Genomic DNA, 21,947 nt, shown 5'->3' with positions numbered 1-21,947 from the left:
GCAACCCACCCCCAGAAAAAGGGAAGAAGACGGATGGATGGATGGATGGATCAGTCTATCATTTGTTTGGGTTTTGATAATGTCTTGTTCCCCTGCATAACAAGGTGTTCTTACTTATTCTACAAGGAATTTTTTTGTAATAAGACTGTCAGGAACATTTTCTCCATACTTAGGAACGCACTTATTCTGAATTTAGTTCAGATATGGGTCCAAAAGTGACTCAAAGGCCAGTCTATTGTTTATATCAGGATGCATCCGTGCATTGGATGCTAATTGGAGAGCTAACATAGGTAACAGCAAAGTGTCCGCAGTTTGGAGCCATTTTATAAACAATGTTTTCTCTGTTTGTGCCACAAAATAATTTGAATTGAGTTGACAAGACTCCACAGCTCAGATGAAAATATTTTCTTTGGTCGTCATCATTGCTTTACCTGCGTCTCCTCAGCTCATTTTGTAACCCAGTAAAGACTCTCACACTGAGCTGAAATGAAATGACAGCAAATAAAAGAGGTGAATGGCAACAACAAAAATCATTTATCTTGGTTCTATTTACAGTTATTATTTCACTGATAAATACCTTTTTAGTACACTACTTTTTGGATGTATTTATTTGTGAAACTTTATTAAAGCCATGTTTAAGTCAAGTCTTACAGAGAAAAGTCAGAGTGAGCAATACAGTCTTATTAGTTTAACACTGATAGTCTGAAGTAAAAAAAAAAACAACAACTCTGGACTCTCCAACAGTCCTATTTACATTTTATTTTTATTTAGGACAGTGCATGTAATGAACATACATGTAAAAAAATTACATGAATGTAAACATACCAGATTATAGCCAAGGGCTAATTTAAATCTGTTGTCCATAAAACATAAAAAATAGACATAATAATTCATAAAGAATTCATAATTCATTCATAATAAAAACTCCATCACCAAACTCACGCATACACACCATTCTATTCCCAAATAAAACATTAAAACTATACAACTTATACATGTTCACACACTTGATTTGTCCATAACAAGTTTTTAACCTGTGCCTTGAACAAGTTCTATGAAGAACTGTTCATCAGTCTGTTAGCAACTGCCAGATTTCTCCAACATTTGTTGTTGTGTCTTTCTATTTGTTGGCTTACAACTGACTTTAGCCTTCTTTAGGTACACACAGAAACAACGTGGTGCACTTTGAAATACAAACAGAGCTGAACTGTTTGCCAAGTGTTTTTTTCCCCTGTGGTCTTTTAATAGCTGATTCAGCTTGTCCCTCATTTTTAAAAGAACTGATTATAAAGATAAGGTGAAGACAGTCTGTGATCCAAATGCTGACTTTCTTGCGAAACTCTCATGTGGCCCATGTCGTGGTATGAAATAACAAAAATTACTCTGTTTTGGTTTTTAGTACTTTTATGGCCAGTTCTGGGCAGTTTGCTTCACATGAGCTAAGCTGAGAAAATAATCTGCATACTGAGAGCACTGGATCAGAGGTGTGTAAACAGACCAGATGTCCTTTGCAATGCAAACATAAACCAAAAGAACTGCAGGTTTAAAATGCTTATGCCTAATATTCCATATGAATTTTGACATAAAGTAACAAACTGAGTGTACCAAATACTGTATGCGTCAGTCAAATAATAATATTTAAAATGTTTTAAATAGTTTTGTATTCAACATGAGGTGTTTCAACTGCATTTATTCTCATTTTGAAAAATTAAACAGGCTCAATTAGTTGTTACTAGTTTCTCTATTCGAAACTGTGATAAATGTAACACAAAAAAAAATTGCCACTTTTTGGCTTACCGACGCATTAGACACAATTACGAGATCTTTTTATTACATATCAGACTAAGTTATGAGGCCTGCTGTTTACATTAGTGACTACTACTGGTATGACACACAGTTTGCCATCACTCAAGCTGTGGGCATAGACTGTAAATAAACAACAGCTTTGTTCAGTGCCACTGGTTAGCGAGGTGCCATCTTGAAGCTGTGAGCTGAACAGTTTTTTGCCATCACAGCCAAACTTTGCTTCCTGTTTAATATAACATTAAATTGTGAATTCCAAGCTAGAAAACTTGCACTTAGCTGATAACTCCCTGGTACATATATGGCCACATCCAGTCAAAAGAAGAATAAATTATTTATTTTTTTTAAAATAAGTTCAAGGCTTTAATATGCAGGTGGATGACATGCATGCATCTGTTTATGTGATGCTTTGTTTATACATGTTTAGCCTGGCACCACAGTTTTGCAGCTGTCGCTGATGCTTTTTAAAAGATGGAAATTTAAAACAAAACAGCGTAGCCCTTAATGGGCTAAGATTACGAGCATAGATATAGAGGCATGACACCAATTTACATATCTGAGCAAATGTGGCTTGTTTTAAGTAAACAAGAGTAGTAGTGAGCACTCCCAGCTGGATGTAGTGCAAACATCTGGGATGCTTTTGTTGCTGTTGTTGCTTTAAAATTTTACACTCCATAAAGAACTTTTTTTTTTCTCATGACACCCAGTTTCCTCTGCACCAAAGACAGGTGTGGACATCACACCTCTTCCTTTAATAGTGAGTAGTCTGTACTGAAGCTCTCACCAAGTGACACCTCACAGGAGGCACAGCTGACTCTCGTCTCTGCATCATAAACTATTTATCACTGCTGTCTTCTAGTTCATGTTGTGTTGGATTCGATGGAGTGTAATCCATTCTTCCTTGGGTATACTGCAGGGCACAATGAGGTCAGATATGACATACCTGCTGGATCCCGGCAGGGATTTCATCTGCTGTCGGTCTATGGTTTGTCACTGTTTGATTGATAGGCTTCCTTCTCCTGCAATCCTAAACCTTTTATCTCTGGTTACTGATTGACACACTCATAAATGTGTTTTGTACAAAATTAGACATTTCACGGGAGCACTCCAGCATTTTGCCAGATATATTTGTTTGCGCTCCCTCTCAGTCAGATTGCTTCATTTCTGTGACTGGAAGCAGGTGCACACTGCAAATAAAGGAAGCCCAGTCTCATTTGCATGTTGTGTTATTCTTATTTAACCATGTAGGAACAGAGCAGTGTTTGTGCAAATATGGGGAAAAAAACTTCAGGAATTTACCTAAAGGAGTTTCTGCAGTGAAACCAGATTTGTCTTCACCATAAACTGTAAAGAAAAGTTGATATACACCTAAGTACTCACCAGCTTTTGTCATTTAAGTTCTCAGTTTTGAATTTGTGTTTCCCTTAATTTAGATTTTGTCTTTACACACTTAATGTGTAAAGATTGTGTTACTCAAAACTGCTATTCCACTCTCATTAACAGACACTGACTATGATTTTAGTTTGTTTGATTGTTCAGATTTGCAGAGTACTATTTCTTAATCACAACCAATAGAGACATTGAAAAATATCTTCACAGTAGAAGCACTCAGCAGAGTGACAATATTATTTGGATATACACACTTGTCATTCATGCCATTTTATTCCTCCTCGGCCTCTTGATTCGTTCATTTATCTGTCAGTGAAGATGGTTTCACTTCCACACTGTGAAGGAAACACAGATGATGCTCATACATCATCCTTACGTCTCTAACATGTTGGGATGATGGAGGTTTTTATATAGTGCTAACTGCATACAGTTATGATTGCTTTGGGTCTTTAAACCCTGTGAGTGTATTTGTGTGGTTTTTGTGACTAGTTTTGTTCATTTGGGTCTAAATGTGGCTATCCATCATTATATGATCGTTTTGAGTCTCTTTAATGTTATTTTGTTGTGGTTTTTTTGGTTCAATGTCATATATTTTTTTTAGAATATTTAAGGGGGGCATTTTAAGCCTTCCCTTCAGAGTTTCACATTTCTTTGTGGTAATTTTAAACTATCTGATTAAGGTCTCAAATAGAGTCTCTTGGTGGTGTGAAGGGTCTTCTGCCCTGGCCAGGTCTGCTGTGTGTTTCCGCCTGCTTGTCCCTCTGTGCTGCCTTGCAGGTTTCTAGAAGCATAGTTAATCATAGCAATTGGAAACACCTGGACAGTCTCCCTGGAGCGTGTATGCTCTCTCTCCATTCACCCAGTGTTGTGCTATTTGTTTAGTTGTCTGTGGCTTGGTTATTTTAGTTTTTGCACCACACAACACCGCACACCTAACATGCAAATGCTCATGTAGCTCCTGACACGCTGTTAACACTGCCTCACACATCCCATAAAGATTATCGCAGTTTCTGCTTCTTTTATTTAATAAATTAGAAAGTTTTAGTTAATTATGTGTCTCTTCCACCATTTTCCATGATTACAAAGGCTTTTTCTGTGCTTACCGTGAGTCTGTTTGTGCTTAGTGTGCATGTGATTAGATCACTCTGCTCACTGCAGAGCTCTTATCTTTGCAAGTTTTCATTGTGCTCTTGCAACGTAGCCTGTAATCATACCACCTTAACTGAAGGTTATCTGGTGCACTGTAACAGATTTAATGTTAAACTCAGGTACATATGTTTTCAACTCTGGTGACAGTAAACAGCATTTGGGCAGAAGTTTCAAATAACAAGGTATGTTTATGCAAAAGAAAGTCAAAGGCTTAGGCTTCACTGCTCTAAACACTCAATTTCAGTAATTTTTTTCTAATCGTAGATCTGTATGATGTCAAGCAGAGAGGGTTTTCTTTAACATGGTCATCTCAGTACCCATTGTTTGGGCCTGTTTGTGAAGGGCAGCCAATTAGAGGAATGTTACCTTAAAGAGAGAGTGGCTGTAAAGAGGCAGACGCTGAAAAAGGGGGGGTTATTTCAGAAAGAGGATGAAGATGAAGATAAAAAGTGTAATTTTAAAAAGTTAACAAGAATAACTTAGCAACAGTCTCAAAGCACAACCAAGCAATCTTTTGGGTAGCTCTGCTAAAGCAATCTCTAATAATAAACTTTAATTTCATACATAAAAGCTGAACATACAGAAACACTGGCCAGTTTTGATAAAAACAGCTTAAAAAAATACTGATATTTGCCTTAAAAAGTGTTTTCTTTTTAAACTGTCATAACCCCACTAAGTTATACTCTGTCACCATCTTTGTAGTCACTGAATTCAACAGCAATTCAAATTTTCTTTGAAGTTTAAATAACGGAATCATGCAAAGCAGCGATAGCAGTCTAAGAACAAAGACATCGAGCTGGAATTTAGTGGGCATCCAATCACTGACACTTGAGCTGATGCATAAACTATAAAACAAACACGGCAGCGCCCTCCTGCGGCCAACTAATTGCATTTTCTGACAGTAATTAAGTGGCATCTGAGACATTGGAAGATGCATTCACAGTCGAAGGAAAACAAAACCATCTATTCTCTCGAGTAGTGCTACTGAAAATAAACTGTAATGCGCTACATATTCATATATTAGTGGGGCATTTTATGTTGGGATTGAAATAAACCTTCCAAATATGACTTTATGAACTTTATTCGTATTGTTTTTATTATTTTATGAAAACGTGAGTGTGGATGTGTGATTATCGTGTTTTACTGATGACAGCGAGCAGCCCTGTCAGATACTGTGAGCTGTCATTCAGTCTGTGTGGTAGTTTGTGAAGGAGCGGGCCTGATGCTCCGGTGCTCTCCGCCACACTGCGGCTGGCTGGCGCTCTGACAATGACTTGCATGCTGATTATTGTGGAGATCGACAAAGGAGACAAGGAAACGAGGAGATGAACCGTTTCCTGAGAGCTGGGGAGAATGGAGGGCTGCTGACAGACTGCAAGGAGCTGTCACCCAACCACACCGCCGCCTTCTCCTCCTCTTCCTCCTCCTCTGTCTCCATCACCTCCTCCTCCTCCTCTTCCTTCAGTGCCGCTGGCTCAGCCGACAGACACGCGGCCCTGCCCTCGCTCCAGACCCGGGCACCTGGCGGCGGCGGGTCGGAGCCGAGGAGATCCACGCTTAAGCGTAAAGGAGTCGGCCGGGAGGGACGGGAGGAACCGGAGGCGGCTTCGGCGGATCACTCATCAGCGGCTGCTGTCGTGGTGCGAGGCGGCGGAGAAGCGTGCTTCGGGATCGGCAAGCAGCAGCAGCAACAGCGTCGGGAGGCTCAAGGACGCAGCGTCGCTGGAGAAGGTCTGGAGATGATTTCAGCGGTCAGCAGAGAGGCGGACGGTGGCGGCGGGAACGGAGTCTCCGAAGTGACCGCTCCTTCTGCGTCATGCGCCAAAGGCAAGGAGGAGAGGAAGGGGAAGAACATGATCCGGGGCTGGAAGAGGGAGCGAGACAGGGAGAGGGACGCCGCTGCTCCTCCTGCCCGAACGAGGAAGGACAAGCCCGGTGGTGATGGCTCGTCTCCTCCTCCTCCTCCCTCCGTCTTCCTCCCGTCGTCCGCCCTGCCCGCTCCCGAGCATCATCTGTGCCGCGACGGCTCCGGACACTGCCTGTGCGCCGCTCCGGACTCCAGGCTCCCGGGAGATATCAGCAACGTAAACAATAACAACAATAGTAACGGTGCCGCCGCCGTCAGCATCGGGAAACCCGCGTTGGAGTGTGGAGTTAAAAGCGGTGCTATTGTTGTGAGACGGCAGCAGGACGACACGCCGGCCGCCAAGAAGCACAGAGGAGCCGAGAAGGTGAGCCTGCTTTTATTGTCTGGGGGGGGGGGGGAAACAACAATGCAACACGGCAACAAAAGAAGAAGCACACCTGCAGGAAGCTGCCTTTAATTTAGCCTCACGCGGAAATAAAAGGAGGGAGGCGGTCAGTCAGATGCAGGTGTAGAGGCCACAAAGGAGCAGCAGACACTCAGAATGGTTAAATGCTGCCACATGATATTTATTTGCCATTGTTGTTGCCCAGCTGGTGTCATTGTTCCCGCTCTCTGTGTCTGCGTTGATGTTTACCAGGCTGAGATTTCCTTTTTCTTTTTGGAGGGAAGATGAAGAAAAAAGGAGGAGGAGGAGGGAGGAAGCAGCAGCAGCAGCAGCAGCAGCAGTGTGTCCTCCATCTCCATCCTCCTCCTCCTCCTCTTTCTAGAGCCATTTAATCCAGTGCTCCTTGTTTTTCCTGGAGATTAGAGGAGAAGGCATGTGCATCAAGAACTCAGCAGTAAAGGGAATTAAAATGTGCATTTTAATTTTAATGAGCAACAACAAAGTCACATTATTTCATTCAAGCGGACTTATTATGCTTTTCATTATATCTGTCAGGTGTTGGCTGCTCATATGCAAACGTTTCAGATAATGACATCAGTGTGTTTACAAGTAGCTCCTGTGAACCAAGAGCTATAAATGCTGCATTTAAGATACTGTGTTTTACTGTTTCTGCATGATGTCATAAAGAAGGGTCCTTAATACCACTGATTTAGGCACACAAGCACAACTCACCTTCTGTTTCTGAAATGCAGCCAATCAGTTGAAAGTTGGCTTAAAGGGGGAGGGGCTAAAACAACTGGTTTAAGAAAATGCATAGTATAAGATAAAGAAGACTTAATTTAACCTTCCAGAAGCATGTCTTTAAGTCTGGCAGCTTCTAGGCAGTTATTGTAAAGCTTTATCTAAATCAACTTGAATTTCAGTGGTCACTTCAAGATAAAGACTGCATGTCGCACCAGCTTTCAAATGTGATGGATAGAGCTTGAAGAAGTTCATTCATTTTACCTGAAAGTATTGGTTTTAAATAATCCTTCCCAGGTGCACCACCAACTTAGGAAAACAGAGAATAAAAATTAGCCTCGCCTTGACATCCTCCTTTTTGTTTGCTTAATTCATTCAGGAAGACACTCATGATATCAAATATAATCGGACTTTAGAGCGAGGGTCACATCCTTTTAAAATAAGACGTAAATACTGCGGGTTGACAGGTCGGATTGCTGAGGTTTAATGAGCCACTCCTGAGCCGGTACAGCGGCCTAGCGGGGATGGTTGGGAAATCATTTTTGGAGGGTTTTGAATAAGTCATCCAGCAGAGAGGAGATGGAAGGATGGGTAAGGTAATGAAAGGTAAGATGGGGACAGAGATGTCTGATAGAGAGGGAGGAATGGGATGTAACAGCAGAGGACATGCACTTAAAGACAAAGACACAAAAAGAAGCAGATGGAGTATGTCCAGAAGGTGTTTTTTTTTTTTTGTTAGTTTTTTAGAAACATACATGCAGGATTAGCTTTATGAGGCAGGAAAAACTGAAGCTTCCTCCCGCTGCTGGCAGATGCTGTTGACAGGAGGAACGCTGGTCTGCACCGGCTGCTTTGCTTATTTGTTGATCTGAAGGATTCCCATTCAGCAGTGAAACACACACACACACACACACACACACACACACACACACACACACACACACACACACACACACACACACACACACACACACAGTCACCCTGAGCTCAGTCTGTGGAGGCTGTAAGTCATTTCCTGTCAACAAGAATCTGGGCTCCACTTGGCAACTGTTGGGTGTCCTTTGATTATAGAGAGGCTAAAACCCTGAAAACGGGGCTAATTTGATATTATAATGGAAATAAATCAAGTTTATTTCCATGAATGGGTCTCTGTGGGTCATCCTGAGTTTGCACTCTCCACATCTGCTTTAGAGAATCAGGGAAATGAGAAAGTCACACTATGCACAAATTAGTCATATCATTAAGCACGTCTGACCTGTCGGGGCAAGGCCAATGGACCTCTGCTGGCAGCAGATCCTTTGGGTCCTGCAGGTTGTAAGGTGGGGCCACTGCAGATCACACTCACTGGGAATGGGATGTGAAGAGTGTGCAGCCAAACTGTATGTAAAGATGGACATAGCCACTGTGAGGTCACACATAAGTTTGCAAAGTCCTGTTACTGAAGCATTGAGCTGAGCATTTTCACTGTTCTGACTCTGCCTCGGCCGGAGGTTTCATCCTGTTAAAAGGGAGTTTTTCCTTCCCACTGTCGCTAAGTGTTTATTGGAGTTTTCCCTGTGTTATTTTCTCTGTCTTTGCCTTATAATATAAAGCAACTTGAGTTGAACTGAATTGGACCAAAGTAAATTTAATTATGACTGTACATTTTTGATGGTGTGGCTTGTCAATCATAAGATAAGAACATAGCTTCTGGTCCTACTAGACACTAATGGTAGCAATAACATATAGAATAACATGACTGTAGTGATCTCACCCAGGAGTTCCTCATTTGAACTGACTTCATTTTTCTAGGACTGGAAAATAAAGTCAACACAAGTGCTAAAAACTGCAGTTCCATTAATGGGCACTTGAGGCTTGCTAGAAAAAAATCCATGCCCTCATTGACTTTCATTTGAAAATGAACCCAAAAAAACACACATTCACAGCCTGATACAAAAACCGGTGTCAGCTTCTATGGATAACTTCCCCCTTCAGAAAACAGCCTATGGGTCATACATTTGGGTTTTGTTAAGGTTAAAAGTTAGGGACATGGATTATATGACTGGCAGGTGTGCTGACACAGGTGGCTGTGTCTACTAGCTGTCTGTCAGGCCTCATTTCTGATTATTTGAGTCACTGAACTGGACTTCTTGACTGCATTTGTGTGGTTGGTGCCTTTTGAATCATTTTTGAAACCTGCAGTGAGGTTTCCATAAGTCTTTGCTTTATGTTTTGTTTTGGGAATGCAATTTTATTAGTCTGATACTTCCAGCTGTACTTCTGCATTCATACAGTTTGTGGATGCAGTTTGTTGCCCTTAGCTATAAAGTTCCACCCTCTTATCCGACACCAACACAGCAGTGGGCCATACGTACAGCCTATAGATACTGAACTAAGCTTCAAGTCTGACATGATGGATTCCTTTGTGAATCTTGTGTAAATTCAGCGGCCTTCTAATGATATTAACAAGCTGTCATTTATGTACTATTTTACAGTTTTGATTAAGAAGAAGTAAAAATAAATAATTAAATTTTTGCTAATGCTTTTTTTCACCCAGGTGAAAATTTCACAAATTAACCTAAAGGTGCTTAAGGGATTACAGACTGATTGCACGAGAGTTTCAAGGGCGTCTGCAAAGCTCAAATGCAATTATTCATTAAAATATAAATAACATGTGTTCTCACAGCTGTATGAGAGATGACTGACGGTTTTCCCCTTCATGTCGTCTACATGAACCCTTCCTACACCTCAGTGGATGAATGCACCACTAGCTTCGGTGTCATCATGGTCTTTGCATATGAATTTAAAGCAGATAAAAAACATAACACCACAGCCACTGCAGAAATATCCAGTTTCATTCACTGCAGTCCTCCTGCTCTGACATGTTTCCCTCACTTGAGTCCCACAAACTGAGCGTTTGTCATCTGCGGCTTTTAAGTTTGCCTTCAAATCAAATGTCTCCAGTATCTCGAGACTTGGTGTTTAATTATTACTCTGGAACCAAACACAGATTTTTGGGCTGCTGCACCTTTTGGAAGTTAATCTGGTTAAAATGAATGGAGACACAATGAGAATGAATGATGTATGATGCATCTAATTTAAATGGAATCAAAATTGGATTAAATAGTTACGCCCTGCTGACGAGAACAACTGTGGAAACAGTGAGTACATGGAAGAGCTTGTACTTGTGCATAGCTTCGATATTGCATAGAGCTAATGAACTGCAGTCAAATGGAAGAAGATTATACAGAACCATACATTAAATGCAATTTACAGAAGGAACTGGTGACAGTACTGAAGAGCCTTCTTTTAAACTTGTTTTTGAGATATGAGTATTGCTGAACATTTAATCAATTTTGTATTTTATTTCCTCTTCTCCAATTTAGAGCCGGCTGAATATCCTGTAGGTTTTTTAGGAGCGATAGGAGTTTTCTAACATATCAACTGATATTTTCATTTTTCTTTCAGATACACGAACATGATCAGATTTCCTAAACCTTTGTCATGTGTAGTTATGCAATAATCTATCATACAAACCTGACACTGTTCATAACAACTACACTGGAGCAAAGTTATTTATAAAGCTTTAAGGTAGGGATAATTAATATATGGCTGCAGACACAGGGAGCTGTAGCTAATAGCTATCTGTTAGATGTCCCATCCACCAGTGACTCTACTGGACCTCCTGCTCATGTTTATGCTTCTTTATGCAACTGTCTGATCAATAATAGAGCTTGTTGTCTGGTTAATTGTACAAACAAATTGTACATGATGTTTTTAATTCAGTTTTAGGGTGTGGAATTCTAGTATTTTTTTAGTCTTTTTCTTAGCTTACTAATTAGCAGGTATATAAGAATGCACATTGCTAACCTAGCTTGCTTGCTAGTTAGCTTAGCACTTCACTCTCTGTCCAGTAGTCACTTTTGTCTCCAAAAATCCTAACATGGCTGTGGTCTACACGACAATGTTGAGGTTCCAAAGTACAGAGTTCAGAAAATGATTGGTTTATAATGTCTATAATGTTTATTAGCACCCACCACTCTTAAAAACTGCAATCAAAGCTGGTAGAAACAAGATTCCTTTCAGAGCTAAGTGATCATAAACTAAAGTGTCACTTTGATAATCAATTGCCAATTTTGACGTGATGTTAGAGAAAGATTAACCATCAAATGATCACTTTTACACCTCATCCTGAAGAGAACATGAATGCTAAAATTTATGGCTATTCTTCCTGTCAATTTAAAAACAAATCCGCAAAAAGCCTCCAGAAACTACTAAACTGACAGTCCAAACCTCTCCAGCTTTTTATTAGCACTCATTTTATATAACATATTGTTAAACAAAGGTTTTAAAACCATGATAGCCCAAATATTTGAATACTTTAGAAAAGAATCCCTCTCAAGTTGTCTGAGACTTCTAAACCATACAGCATCATATTGATAACTAATCTTGTTTTGTGGATGGTCTCATCGCAGATATTCTCCAGGCAGAAATTTGGTCTGCTTTTTATGTCTATTTGCTGCCATACTATAGCATTTGTCTCTGCCCAATTGAGACGCTCAGCATGAAGTTTGATAAAACAATTTAACACTTCACCAACCCTTTTAAATGCTGCTTCTTTACTCTCACAGTTATAGCTGAGCTGCTTTGCTTTTTGTTTTTTCTGAAACTATTGGCATGCTACAACCTCACATCTTTAGATGTCATTCAGCTAGCTAACTTACTACTTATTCCAACTCTGCTAAACCTCATAATGCATTAACGTTTTGGAGTTAAACTGTTTCACAATTGTTTGCTTTCGGGAACTGAAAGAGCATTTGGAGCCAGAAATGGCTAATGATAGACCTAACACCACGATGAGAGCACAAGGAAACTGCAGAAATGTGAACCAACTCAAGGGATCATCACAACTGGTGTGATTCTTCCTTGGTGGAGCAGATATGTTGTACTGAATTTTGTGAGCGACGGACTGACTAACCGAGACCGTATCATAGCAAAAATTCTTGCAGAAAAATGCTCCAATTTACCTTCAAGAAGCTACCCTCTCGCTAAAATATAAATCTGATCTAGCCACACTGGCAGAAATAAAAGCAGTTCTGCTGCTGCTGCTGCTGCTGCTGAGGCTCAGGCTGTCATCTGCATGACAATAAGATGCACTTGAGTTTGTCTGTGAATGACAGCGGCTGCTCTGCTATCACTTTCTGTCTGTCAGTCTGGATCCCTGCAGGCTGAATGAGGATGAAACAAAAACACTCGGCTCCTGACGGATTCTATCGTATAATATTGAATTCTGATCATCTTGCAGCAGCAGCATCAACGCACCCGCCAATATCCGGTTATTCCATTTTCTTTTTTCAGAAGCATCATTTCCCGTTGTGCTGTAGTTGCAGCTTTTGAGTCGTCCCGTTTACCTGGTGGGTTTTAACAGGTTTGTGCAGGCTTGGTCTCCATGGTGACGTTGACAGTGTTTAGTTTATTCAGGAGGAGTTGTAATGTCGCATGTAAACAGCTGATCCAAAACAAGCGAAGCAAGCATCGGGATGGAGAGTGATGAGGAGAGGCCAATGTAGGGCAATGTTCCTCTTTAATGCACCATTTCTTCTTTCTCATCCATGTACAAATAACCAGAGCACTTTGTCCAGCCAGCTTTTTACGGGTCCATTACGCACTTACTTGGCTTTTTAAGTTTTCAGCGTTTTAAGCTGAAATCCTCCAAAACTGCACCTTTAAGAGTGAGTGATTATGAAGGATAATAGGCTGAGACTCTTGATAAGTGTTTTTCTGACAAATAAAACTATTGTGCTGTGTTTCACTGCCTGAAAGCTTTCATGATGACAATGAATATATTACATTTTCAACTATGTTATACATTTTATTAAATAGGTTGCATTAAGGCTGTAAAATCATAACCATGATTATTCTGGTCAGTAATCGTAATCTTGATTTTTCTCACTAAACATCATGCATTTATTAAACATGAAACCTTTTTCTATAATTTCAGCTTAAACTGTATTATACTGTAAGGGATACTGAGCTTTTTGGGAGAGGTGAAAGCAAATGACTCTAAAGGGAAAGGTTTTGTTAGTAGGGCTGGGCAGTCTGCCCGTAGGCCAATCATTCTTTTGTTGGCGGGGAGGACGTTAAGTTCTACTATCCACCTCGCAAAACACACAGTGTGCTCAGTAACACATAGTTTAGTTTTTATTCTCACTTCTAGCATGAAGAGATGTTGATGCAGTGACGTACAACGATGAATGATTCAACCGACCTTAACTGGTAAACCGTACTACGTCATAATATTTGCTGGCTCTAAACATGTACTTCTACTAACACATTCATCACGTCCACATACAGCGAGTTTGACCATCATCGATCATCATCCACAACCCTTTCTTTCTTTTTTATTTATTTATATTTATATATATATCAAACACAGGAAATGGAAAATAAACATAAAAGATTTCCAGCAAAATTATCTGTAAAACAAAAACAAAAGGTGTTTGAAAGGGAGCAGGAAGAAGCAGCGGCTTTTCCAGACCTGCCCCAAAGTTTGCCAACAATTTCTTAATCCAACTATAACTATATATATGTACATATATACACACACATCTGTGTACCTGTGTAGACAAATGCTCTCTCATATCAACAACATAACAATATTCTCATTCTGTACAATAGAACAGCTATATAGCTATATGCCCATCAAATATGTATTGCTTATATTTATTCTTATATTGTGCAATATTTTTACCTTTTTTAAAATTTCTTTGTTTAGCCACATTCCACAAACTGATATGTATGTGCTTTTAGTGCTGTGAACACATGACTCAATGTTATTGAGAGGAAACATTTTCCTCTCAGGTCATACGTGAGAGGAAAATGGTTTATTCTTAAATAAATTATTACTTGGAAGCATATTATTTCTTGCCTTTCCTGATACCAAACATTATGCATTATCCTTCTTGCTCATTTTTGCATTGTGCATAGAGAGAACTCTTGTGTTACCCCAGACCACTGTTATTCTTATTATCCTTATTATTATCCTCCTTATTAGCTTTTTTAAAAATAATACTAGTCAATTTAAAAAAAAAAAGATTTTTTATCCTTTTGTTCTGTCTCTTCCACAATCCTTTGTGAATTAGCTTGACAGCAGGTTAATGGTTTGTTTTTTCCTTTAATGCAAAACACTGGAGTTGTGCCAGGTTGTGTCACACAGATACACAAAAACACTGAAATACTGGACGCTGAGATTTAATGATTTAGTTTTGAGACTAACAGAGTCGTCATTTGGAAGGCTGGTGATGGAATAAGTTACAAGGTGGCCAGACAGCTGAATGCAGTGTCTGTTGTCTGTTAGGTGGGACTGAGGTTTTATATATATATATATATATATATATATATATATATATATATATTTTTTTTTTTTTTTTTTTTAAATTTATCATTTGTATGTGCTTTTTCTTTTTGTGGTATTTTTATTCTAATCGGGTTAGATTAAGTTGCTAAAAACTACTTGGTTAAGTTTAGGAAAATTGCCTACATGTTAAAAATGTGTCAAGGGAGGAGTGAGGACCCAAAGACTGGATGAGCAAATAAATTGTGAGCGATGAAATATCAAACTCAAAACAAAAAACTGAATACAAAAATTCACAAGAGGAAAACAAAGATGAGCTGGTGAACACAAAACACAAACTGGCAACCAACACAAGGAAATGCAGTATTATAGAGCATGAATTATGGGAAGACAAAGACACAACATCATAGGTGAGACAGAAGGCACACAGAGTGAATCACAACAGCAGTTGCCTCAATGCACTTTATATTGTAAGGTACAGACCTACAATAATAGAACCAGAATGACAGTGAAACTCTAAAACACAACAAAACCTTGAGACTATGATAAAATCACACTCACTTGGCACTTACAGTGGCTTGCAAAAGTATTCGGCCCCCTTGAACTTTCCCACATTTTGTCACATTACAGCCACAAACATGAATCAATTTTATTGTAAATCCACGTGAAAGACCAATACAAAGTGGTGTACATGTGAGAAGTGGAATGAAAATCATACATGATTCCAAACATTTTTTAGAAATAAATAACTGCAAAGTGGGGTGTGCGCAATTATTCAGCCCCCTTTGGTCTGAGTGCAGCCAGTTGTCCATAGACATTGCCTGATGAGTGCTAATGACTAAATAGAGTGCACCTGTGTGTAATCTAATGTCAGTACAAATACAGCTGCTCTGTGACGGCCTCAGAGGTTGTCTAAGAGAATATCGGGAGCAACAACACCATGAAGTCCAAAGAACACACCAGACAGGTCAAGGATAAAGTTATTGAGAAATTTAAAGCAGGCTTAGGCTACAAAAAGATTTCCCAAGCCTTGAACATCCCACGGAGCACTGTTCAAGCGATCATTCAGAAATGGAAGGAGTATGGCACAACTGTAAACCCACCAAGTCTGTCCATAGGACAACTATTAGTCGTGCACTGCACAAAGTTGGCCTTTATGGAAGAGTGGCAAGAAGAAAGCCATTGTTAACAGAAAACCATAAGAAGTCCCGTTTGCAGTTTGCCACAAGCCATGTGGGGGACACAGCAAACGTGTGGAAGAAGGTGCTCTGGTCAGATGAGACCAAAATGGAACTTTTTGGTCAAATTTCAAAACGCTATGTGTGGCGGAAAACTAACACTGCACATCACTCTGAACACACCATCCCCACTGTCAAATATGATGGTGGCAGCATCATGCTCTGGGGGTGCTTCTCTTCAGCAGGGACAGGGAAGCTGGTCAGAGTTGATGGGAAGATGGATGGAGCCAAATACAGGGCAATCTTGGAAGAAAACCTCTTGGAGTCTGCAAAAGACTTGAGACTGGGGCGGAGGTTCACCTTCCAGCAGGACAACGACCCTAAACAAAAAGCCAGGGCAACAATGGAACGGTTTAAAACAAAACATATCCATGTGTTAGAATGGCCCAGTCAAAGTCCAGATCTAAATCCAATCGAGAATCTGTGGCAAGATCTGAAAACTGCTGTTCACAAACACTGTCCATCTAATCTGACTGAGCTGGAGCTGTTTTGCAAAGAAGAATGGGCAAGGATTTCAGTCTCTAGATGTGCAAAGCTGGTAGAGACATACCCTAAAAGACTGGCAGCTGTAATTGCAGCAAAAGGTGGTTCTACAAAGTATTGACTCAGGGGGCTGAATAATTACGCACACCTGACACAACTGCTGATTGTTTTTAGTATCAGGGGGTTATTTTCTGTCTTCTCTTGAAAAAGTTTATGAAGCATTTAAGGCCAGTGTTTTATTAGCCATTGGTCTACCCCGACCTCCTCCCTATGCTGTCTTAGTGACTTTCACTTTAACGTAACATTGTTTCAACATTTTCTCTTCTGAGGATTCCGTTTGAGTGGTTAAACCAAGAGAATAACCATAGTAGATTTTAAATCAAATTGATCGCTTACGGAGTTTGGAACATCTTTTAACTATCAGCATGGAAAAGATAAAACTAAGCAGCAGCTGTGCAGGTTCACCACCTTACACCTGTAAGGCGCTAATGATGCTAAAAAGGGAAAAAAGGTGTTAATGAGGACTGGAAGTGTTACAGTGTGATACAAAGAGAGAATCTGTCGTTTTTCCACTATTGACAGTTAGAGCACTAAATAAAAATATTCACTTTTATTGGATAATTAAATTAATCGTCTCAAATATTTATTAGCATTTCTTTATCCTCTGCTGATCACTGACAGGACTTTATGATGGGCCCTGCATTTTTATTTATCATCACATAAAGGTCACCAGCTCTCAGCAGGATTCAAACTTGCGTCATACAGTATTTGTCCAGTTTTCACCCGAGGTTGATAATCAGCAGAGCTTTGATGTTGTTTATCCTTCCTTTTTCAAAGAATATTGGCTGGAGCCAGCATGGACACATAGTTATCTAACAGCCAGCCAGATGTCTTTCCAAAAGACTGAACATGTTTTCTAAAGGCACGAAATGTCTGATTCTGAAGTCTTGATGTGGATTTCTAAAGGGTGGGAGGACAAACCACCGGGGATCTGACACGTGTCTGCTAAAATGTGCAAAGACTAAAATTTACAGCTGTTAAATTCTGAGTTTTATTCTGGGAATGTTACAAGGAGGAAACATTGATATAAAAAGATCTCTGTGTAAAACAATGTCAGTGTTTAGAGCATTACAAACAGAAATCCAACATTTCCCACAGGGTTGGGGTACACATGTAGGTGGACATTAAAAGATGTGAAACCACACCTTTTCCAATGAGTTATTAAGTAACACTTGACAATAAATAGAAAAATTATCAGCTGCCGCAGTGAGCTGATGGACTACAGCGATACCATCTTGGACTACAGACTCACAAGAAATAAATGGGCGAGCCAGTAAAGTCTTTGTGTGGAAAGGATGGCATTAACGCTGAATTCTGGGTGGGAAAATGCAAAAGACAACATTTTAAGTTTTTTAAATATTTGTTGACATTGCCCTGGCTATGAAAATTAGGTTTGGTTAATTTGTTTAATATGGGCAGTGGTCAGAGTGATCAGGACACCAGTCAAGGCAATTTTTGACTTGCAGGATGGGATTTGTATTTCATTTAATCTACCTGACTCTAGTTTTATGTAGGCATCCCTGCATATAACCAACAATGTGTGCAGGTACATGCAGCATATACAGAATTTCATGAATGTGTGCAGAACAGCTACACCATCATCATCAGAAAAAGAGAGAAAGAGAGAATGGGGGTGTTTGTGTGTGTTGGGTTAATTTTGCATTTGAGCTTAATGCAAATGTGCATTTGCAGAGACAGGTCTAATTTTTCGCCTCATCTTTTTGTTTAACTGGGTGTGTGTGTTTGTTGTTGAATGACTGCTGTGTGTGAGAAGAGGCATAACAAAGAGCAGAGACGAAGCAGACTGACAATAAGTAGAACTACATGCCTGAAGGGAAAAAAAAGGCATGATAGCGGCTTCTGCACAAAAGTAATGAACAAGAATTACTGCATTAGTACACATCAAATGGTCTGATTGATAGCGCACCGCTTTAGGGAAAACAATGGTTGGAAACTGCAGAACAACCAAAATTATTGGGGTCAGTTTGGTAATTGCATGCAATCTATTTGTGATAATGCTGCAATTAACTGTGATAAACTGGTGAAAATCCCAAATCAGATGCCATCTGTTGCAAATCTGTAAAACTGTTGTCGTCTACATATAAAAAAAGAAATCACATTAAACAGAAATTCACATTAATTTAGATTCAGAGTTCAGCCAGGACGCCACAGATTTAAAACAGAAATTCAGAAATCTCTTTACAAATAATGATGTAGTTGCTGTTGGATGGCAATTTAACCACAAAGTGACACAAATGCTCAGTAATGTTGCTTTTATATGAGTATAACCAGAATACATCCATTTGACAACCTGCTGAGCTGAGTCCCCTGTTGCAAAGAGACGTGTTGTGTTGCAGATGAGTTGCACTTACTGCTGCAGACTGAGACTGTGCAAAATTTCACCATCGCCCATTTGTAGAAAAGACTTTGATATGTTCACCCTGTTGAGAAATATTTATTTTTCCTTCTTTTGTTGCGTAAAATCCAGCTTTAATTTCAGTGCTTCAGCAGAGAGCAGTGCTGGCAGGAGAGTTTTACTTTGGTTTTGTGTGTTGGCTTCACGGGGCTGTGATTGACAGGAGACTATTGACTGAAAACATGGAAATCAGACAGGCAGAAGGCAGAAGTAGACCCCTTGTGAATATGAGGAAAATCTGAAGCTTTAGAAGCTTTTGAAAATAAGCGAGTGACCTTGGAATTCCTTTTTTTAAAATTTTGCTTTCTTTATTTAAACACATAGCTACATTAGTATGCTTCAGTTCCACTCTCCAGCCTTAAGTTAGGTATATAATACAAAGGAGTTTAGCTGTCTAGTCCTTAAAAATATCAGCTTTTACCCCCAAAACATGGTGACTGTAAAACCCCAAGAAACAAAACCCTCAGAGTCTAAATGAAAATGTTTTGTGTCAAATATTAAAAAGCTATTTGAAATTAAAGGTTTGAGGTTTGAATCTGTTAGGCTGGAATAAATCAGTGAGAATAAGAGTGGCAAAACCTGGAAGCATGTTTGAAATGTAACAAACATATAGGCAGAGTCATCAGTGTCTTCAATAACGATAAATTAGCAACAGCAAAGCTGCACTTTCATTAGATGTCATTATTATTATTCAACACCAGGCAAATGAGCATGTCAGCAGAACTAAACGGTTTTTGTTACGCACCCCAATCAGACATTAACGCACAACTCAGACTGACACATAAGCATTATATTAATAATCTCCTCTTTGCTTTCATTCTGTTCATTTAGGCTTCAGTTATGCAGGTCTAGAGACCAGTCTGGTAACTACAATTTGCTTGGAAAACATTTATACTACCCAACAGCAAACACTTGCCAACTACTTGCTAAGTGGCAGTGAAATTGTGTGAAAACTGTGCCTTTCTAAATGTGTTAATTTCAGGGTAAGGGAAAACATTTACTTTGAAGATGAATGGTCTCCATTTCCAGTTTGCTTTTTCAAGTTTTGCTACCCCTTAGAGGTTAGTTAGCAAGTGTTTGCAGACAAGTTGGCATGCATGTGAACGACAGGAAGCTGCAACAATCTGCTATCAACCAAAGAAATCACAAGGGAGTTATTGTTGAACTTCCTCGTCAACTCCTTTAATTTCTATATTAACTTCTTTCCAACTAACAAGACAAGTTCAGGATCAGAAATAGGTCAGAAAATGGGGAATAATAATAAGCCCTGTGGCTTAGTTTTATTGGTTCAGTTTCTTTTCAAAATGTAAATATTTTATGGCACCTTTAAAATAAATCTTAAAAACGTTTTGTGAAGAAAGTCCTGTAAAGATAATTTTAAAAGAAAACTTCCAGAACCACATCCAAAAGAATGGGTTCCTGGGATTGATTTACCCTCTAAATGTACATTTTATCCTCTAGATTTATTTATTTATTACGCATTTATTAGGCATTTAAAATATGATATTGTGGTCATATATCTGTTATGACTTTACATCCCCTATGACCGGCCAGAAACTGAGCTTTGGACAACGTGATATCATTGTGGTTACAATATGATGACAGAGGCGTCCATAGATCCACAAAGCCAGCATGCTGTTCCCTCATTGTTCACTTGGCAGAGCCAGTGTGGAGAAGCTCCAGCAGTTTGTATTTTGTCTTGTTTATCACAGCCCATGACTTGTACTGCTGCATCTTATGTCCTTGCCTCTAGCAAAAGGTAGTACATCGGTCTGTTAAACAAAGATCAACCCACAAGACTTAAATGCATGACTGTAAATAGAAAAACTGCATGATTTATGAGATTTGGGTGCCTTCGGTTCTTCTTTCATACAACTCTGACTTTTTACACAAGGTCTACGAAAAAAGGCAATTCCAGGAGTGTCACTTAAAAAAACAAACCAAAGCAAAGGATCACGATTTCACATGATTTTGTTTGCTGTATTTTTTTTTATTGAAGCCTTACCTTTGCTTTAAGAACAACAAAATTGTTACTACTGTGCAATCTGTGAGCTCAAACTGTCAATCATTTTGCACAGCCGGGGTGCAGCTCCATTGCTGTCGTTACTGTGGGCATTACTGCAGACAGAAATTTGTGGAGTGATATCACAGCACATGTTTATTTGCTCTCCTTTCACAACGAGAGAGGGTTGACAAAGATCATTGATCAGCTTGAATAAATATGTAATCAATCAAAGCTAGGTAAGTCTGACTACATGCCAATATTGGCTCAGTTTATTGGCATTTTGATTAATCAGCCTGATGCAGACCGAAGGAAAATGATTTTATGTTTTACTTGATTGGACAGAAGCTTGAATAGAAGAGAAGGAGAACAAGTGGACGAGCAAACGGCAGTGTGAAGGGTGTTTTTAGAACAGCTCATGTGGAGGCTGGACTGAGAGTCCATTAGCTATCAAAGTATCAGTGCCAACAGAGTGAAAAAGGCTTCATGGTATGACAGTACGCCCACATGCTCTGCTCTGCAGGCTGGCAGGTTTTCCTTTGCATCCATTCATCGAAGCCTCCGAAGCCACAGGAAACACAGAAATAAAACAGCATCATAATCTCACCTCCCACCGTCTGTCATTACCTGAAAACTCGTCGAAGAATCACCTCACATCCTCTTCTTCTTCGCTTCCTTTCATATTTTATTTAACTGCAGCTTTCCTGAAACATCTTGTAGCGGCTGCACTCAGGGGGATGCTTCAGTCGCTCTTTGACTCAGGCAATGAGTGTCTCATATGTGCTCAAATCCAAATCAGATTAAAGCTGCTTTCATCTGACTCAGACAATATGATGGCAAATCAGGGGATGTGGTTTTTGGAGATGTGGTTTGTGTGCTCTTCCCTTTTTCTAGTCATACATACTATATAGAGAAAAAGTCTTAAATGAGGTCAGCATATATACTAGTAATTTCCATCAAAAGGTCAGGCTTTAGACTGTTTCAGGCACTTTTTTTCTAGTCTTGGCTCTCTATAAAGAGTGAATATCTCAGGCAAACAGCTCCGGCTAAGAGCACAGAAGCCCCACCCATCTGCTGTTCA

General features: G+C 39.6%; 1 protein-coding gene across 1 annotated transcript in view; it reads left to right on the top strand.

Annotated features, from left to right (window-relative positions):
- Positions 1-5,519: 5,519 nt before the first annotated feature.
- The window catches only part of znf608 (zinc finger protein 608), a 67,299-nt gene continuing 50,871 nt past the window's right edge, over positions 5,520-21,947 (top strand). Inside the window, exon 1 of the mRNA XM_063489338.1 lies at positions 5,520-6,572. Coding sequence (XP_063345408.1) covers positions 5,667-6,572 — 906 coding nt within the window. The 5' untranslated portion in view covers positions 5,520-5,666. The remainder of the gene's footprint in view (positions 6,573-21,947) is intronic.

Source organism: Pelmatolapia mariae, linkage group LG12 (assembly GCF_036321145.2).
Source record: "Pelmatolapia mariae isolate MD_Pm_ZW linkage group LG12, Pm_UMD_F_2, whole genome shotgun sequence".
Lineage (NCBI taxonomy): Eukaryota > Metazoa > Chordata > Actinopteri > Cichliformes > Cichlidae > Pelmatolapia > Pelmatolapia mariae.
Note: the sequence above shows the minus strand (reverse complement) of the source record. Positions and strands in the feature narration are given on the sequence as shown.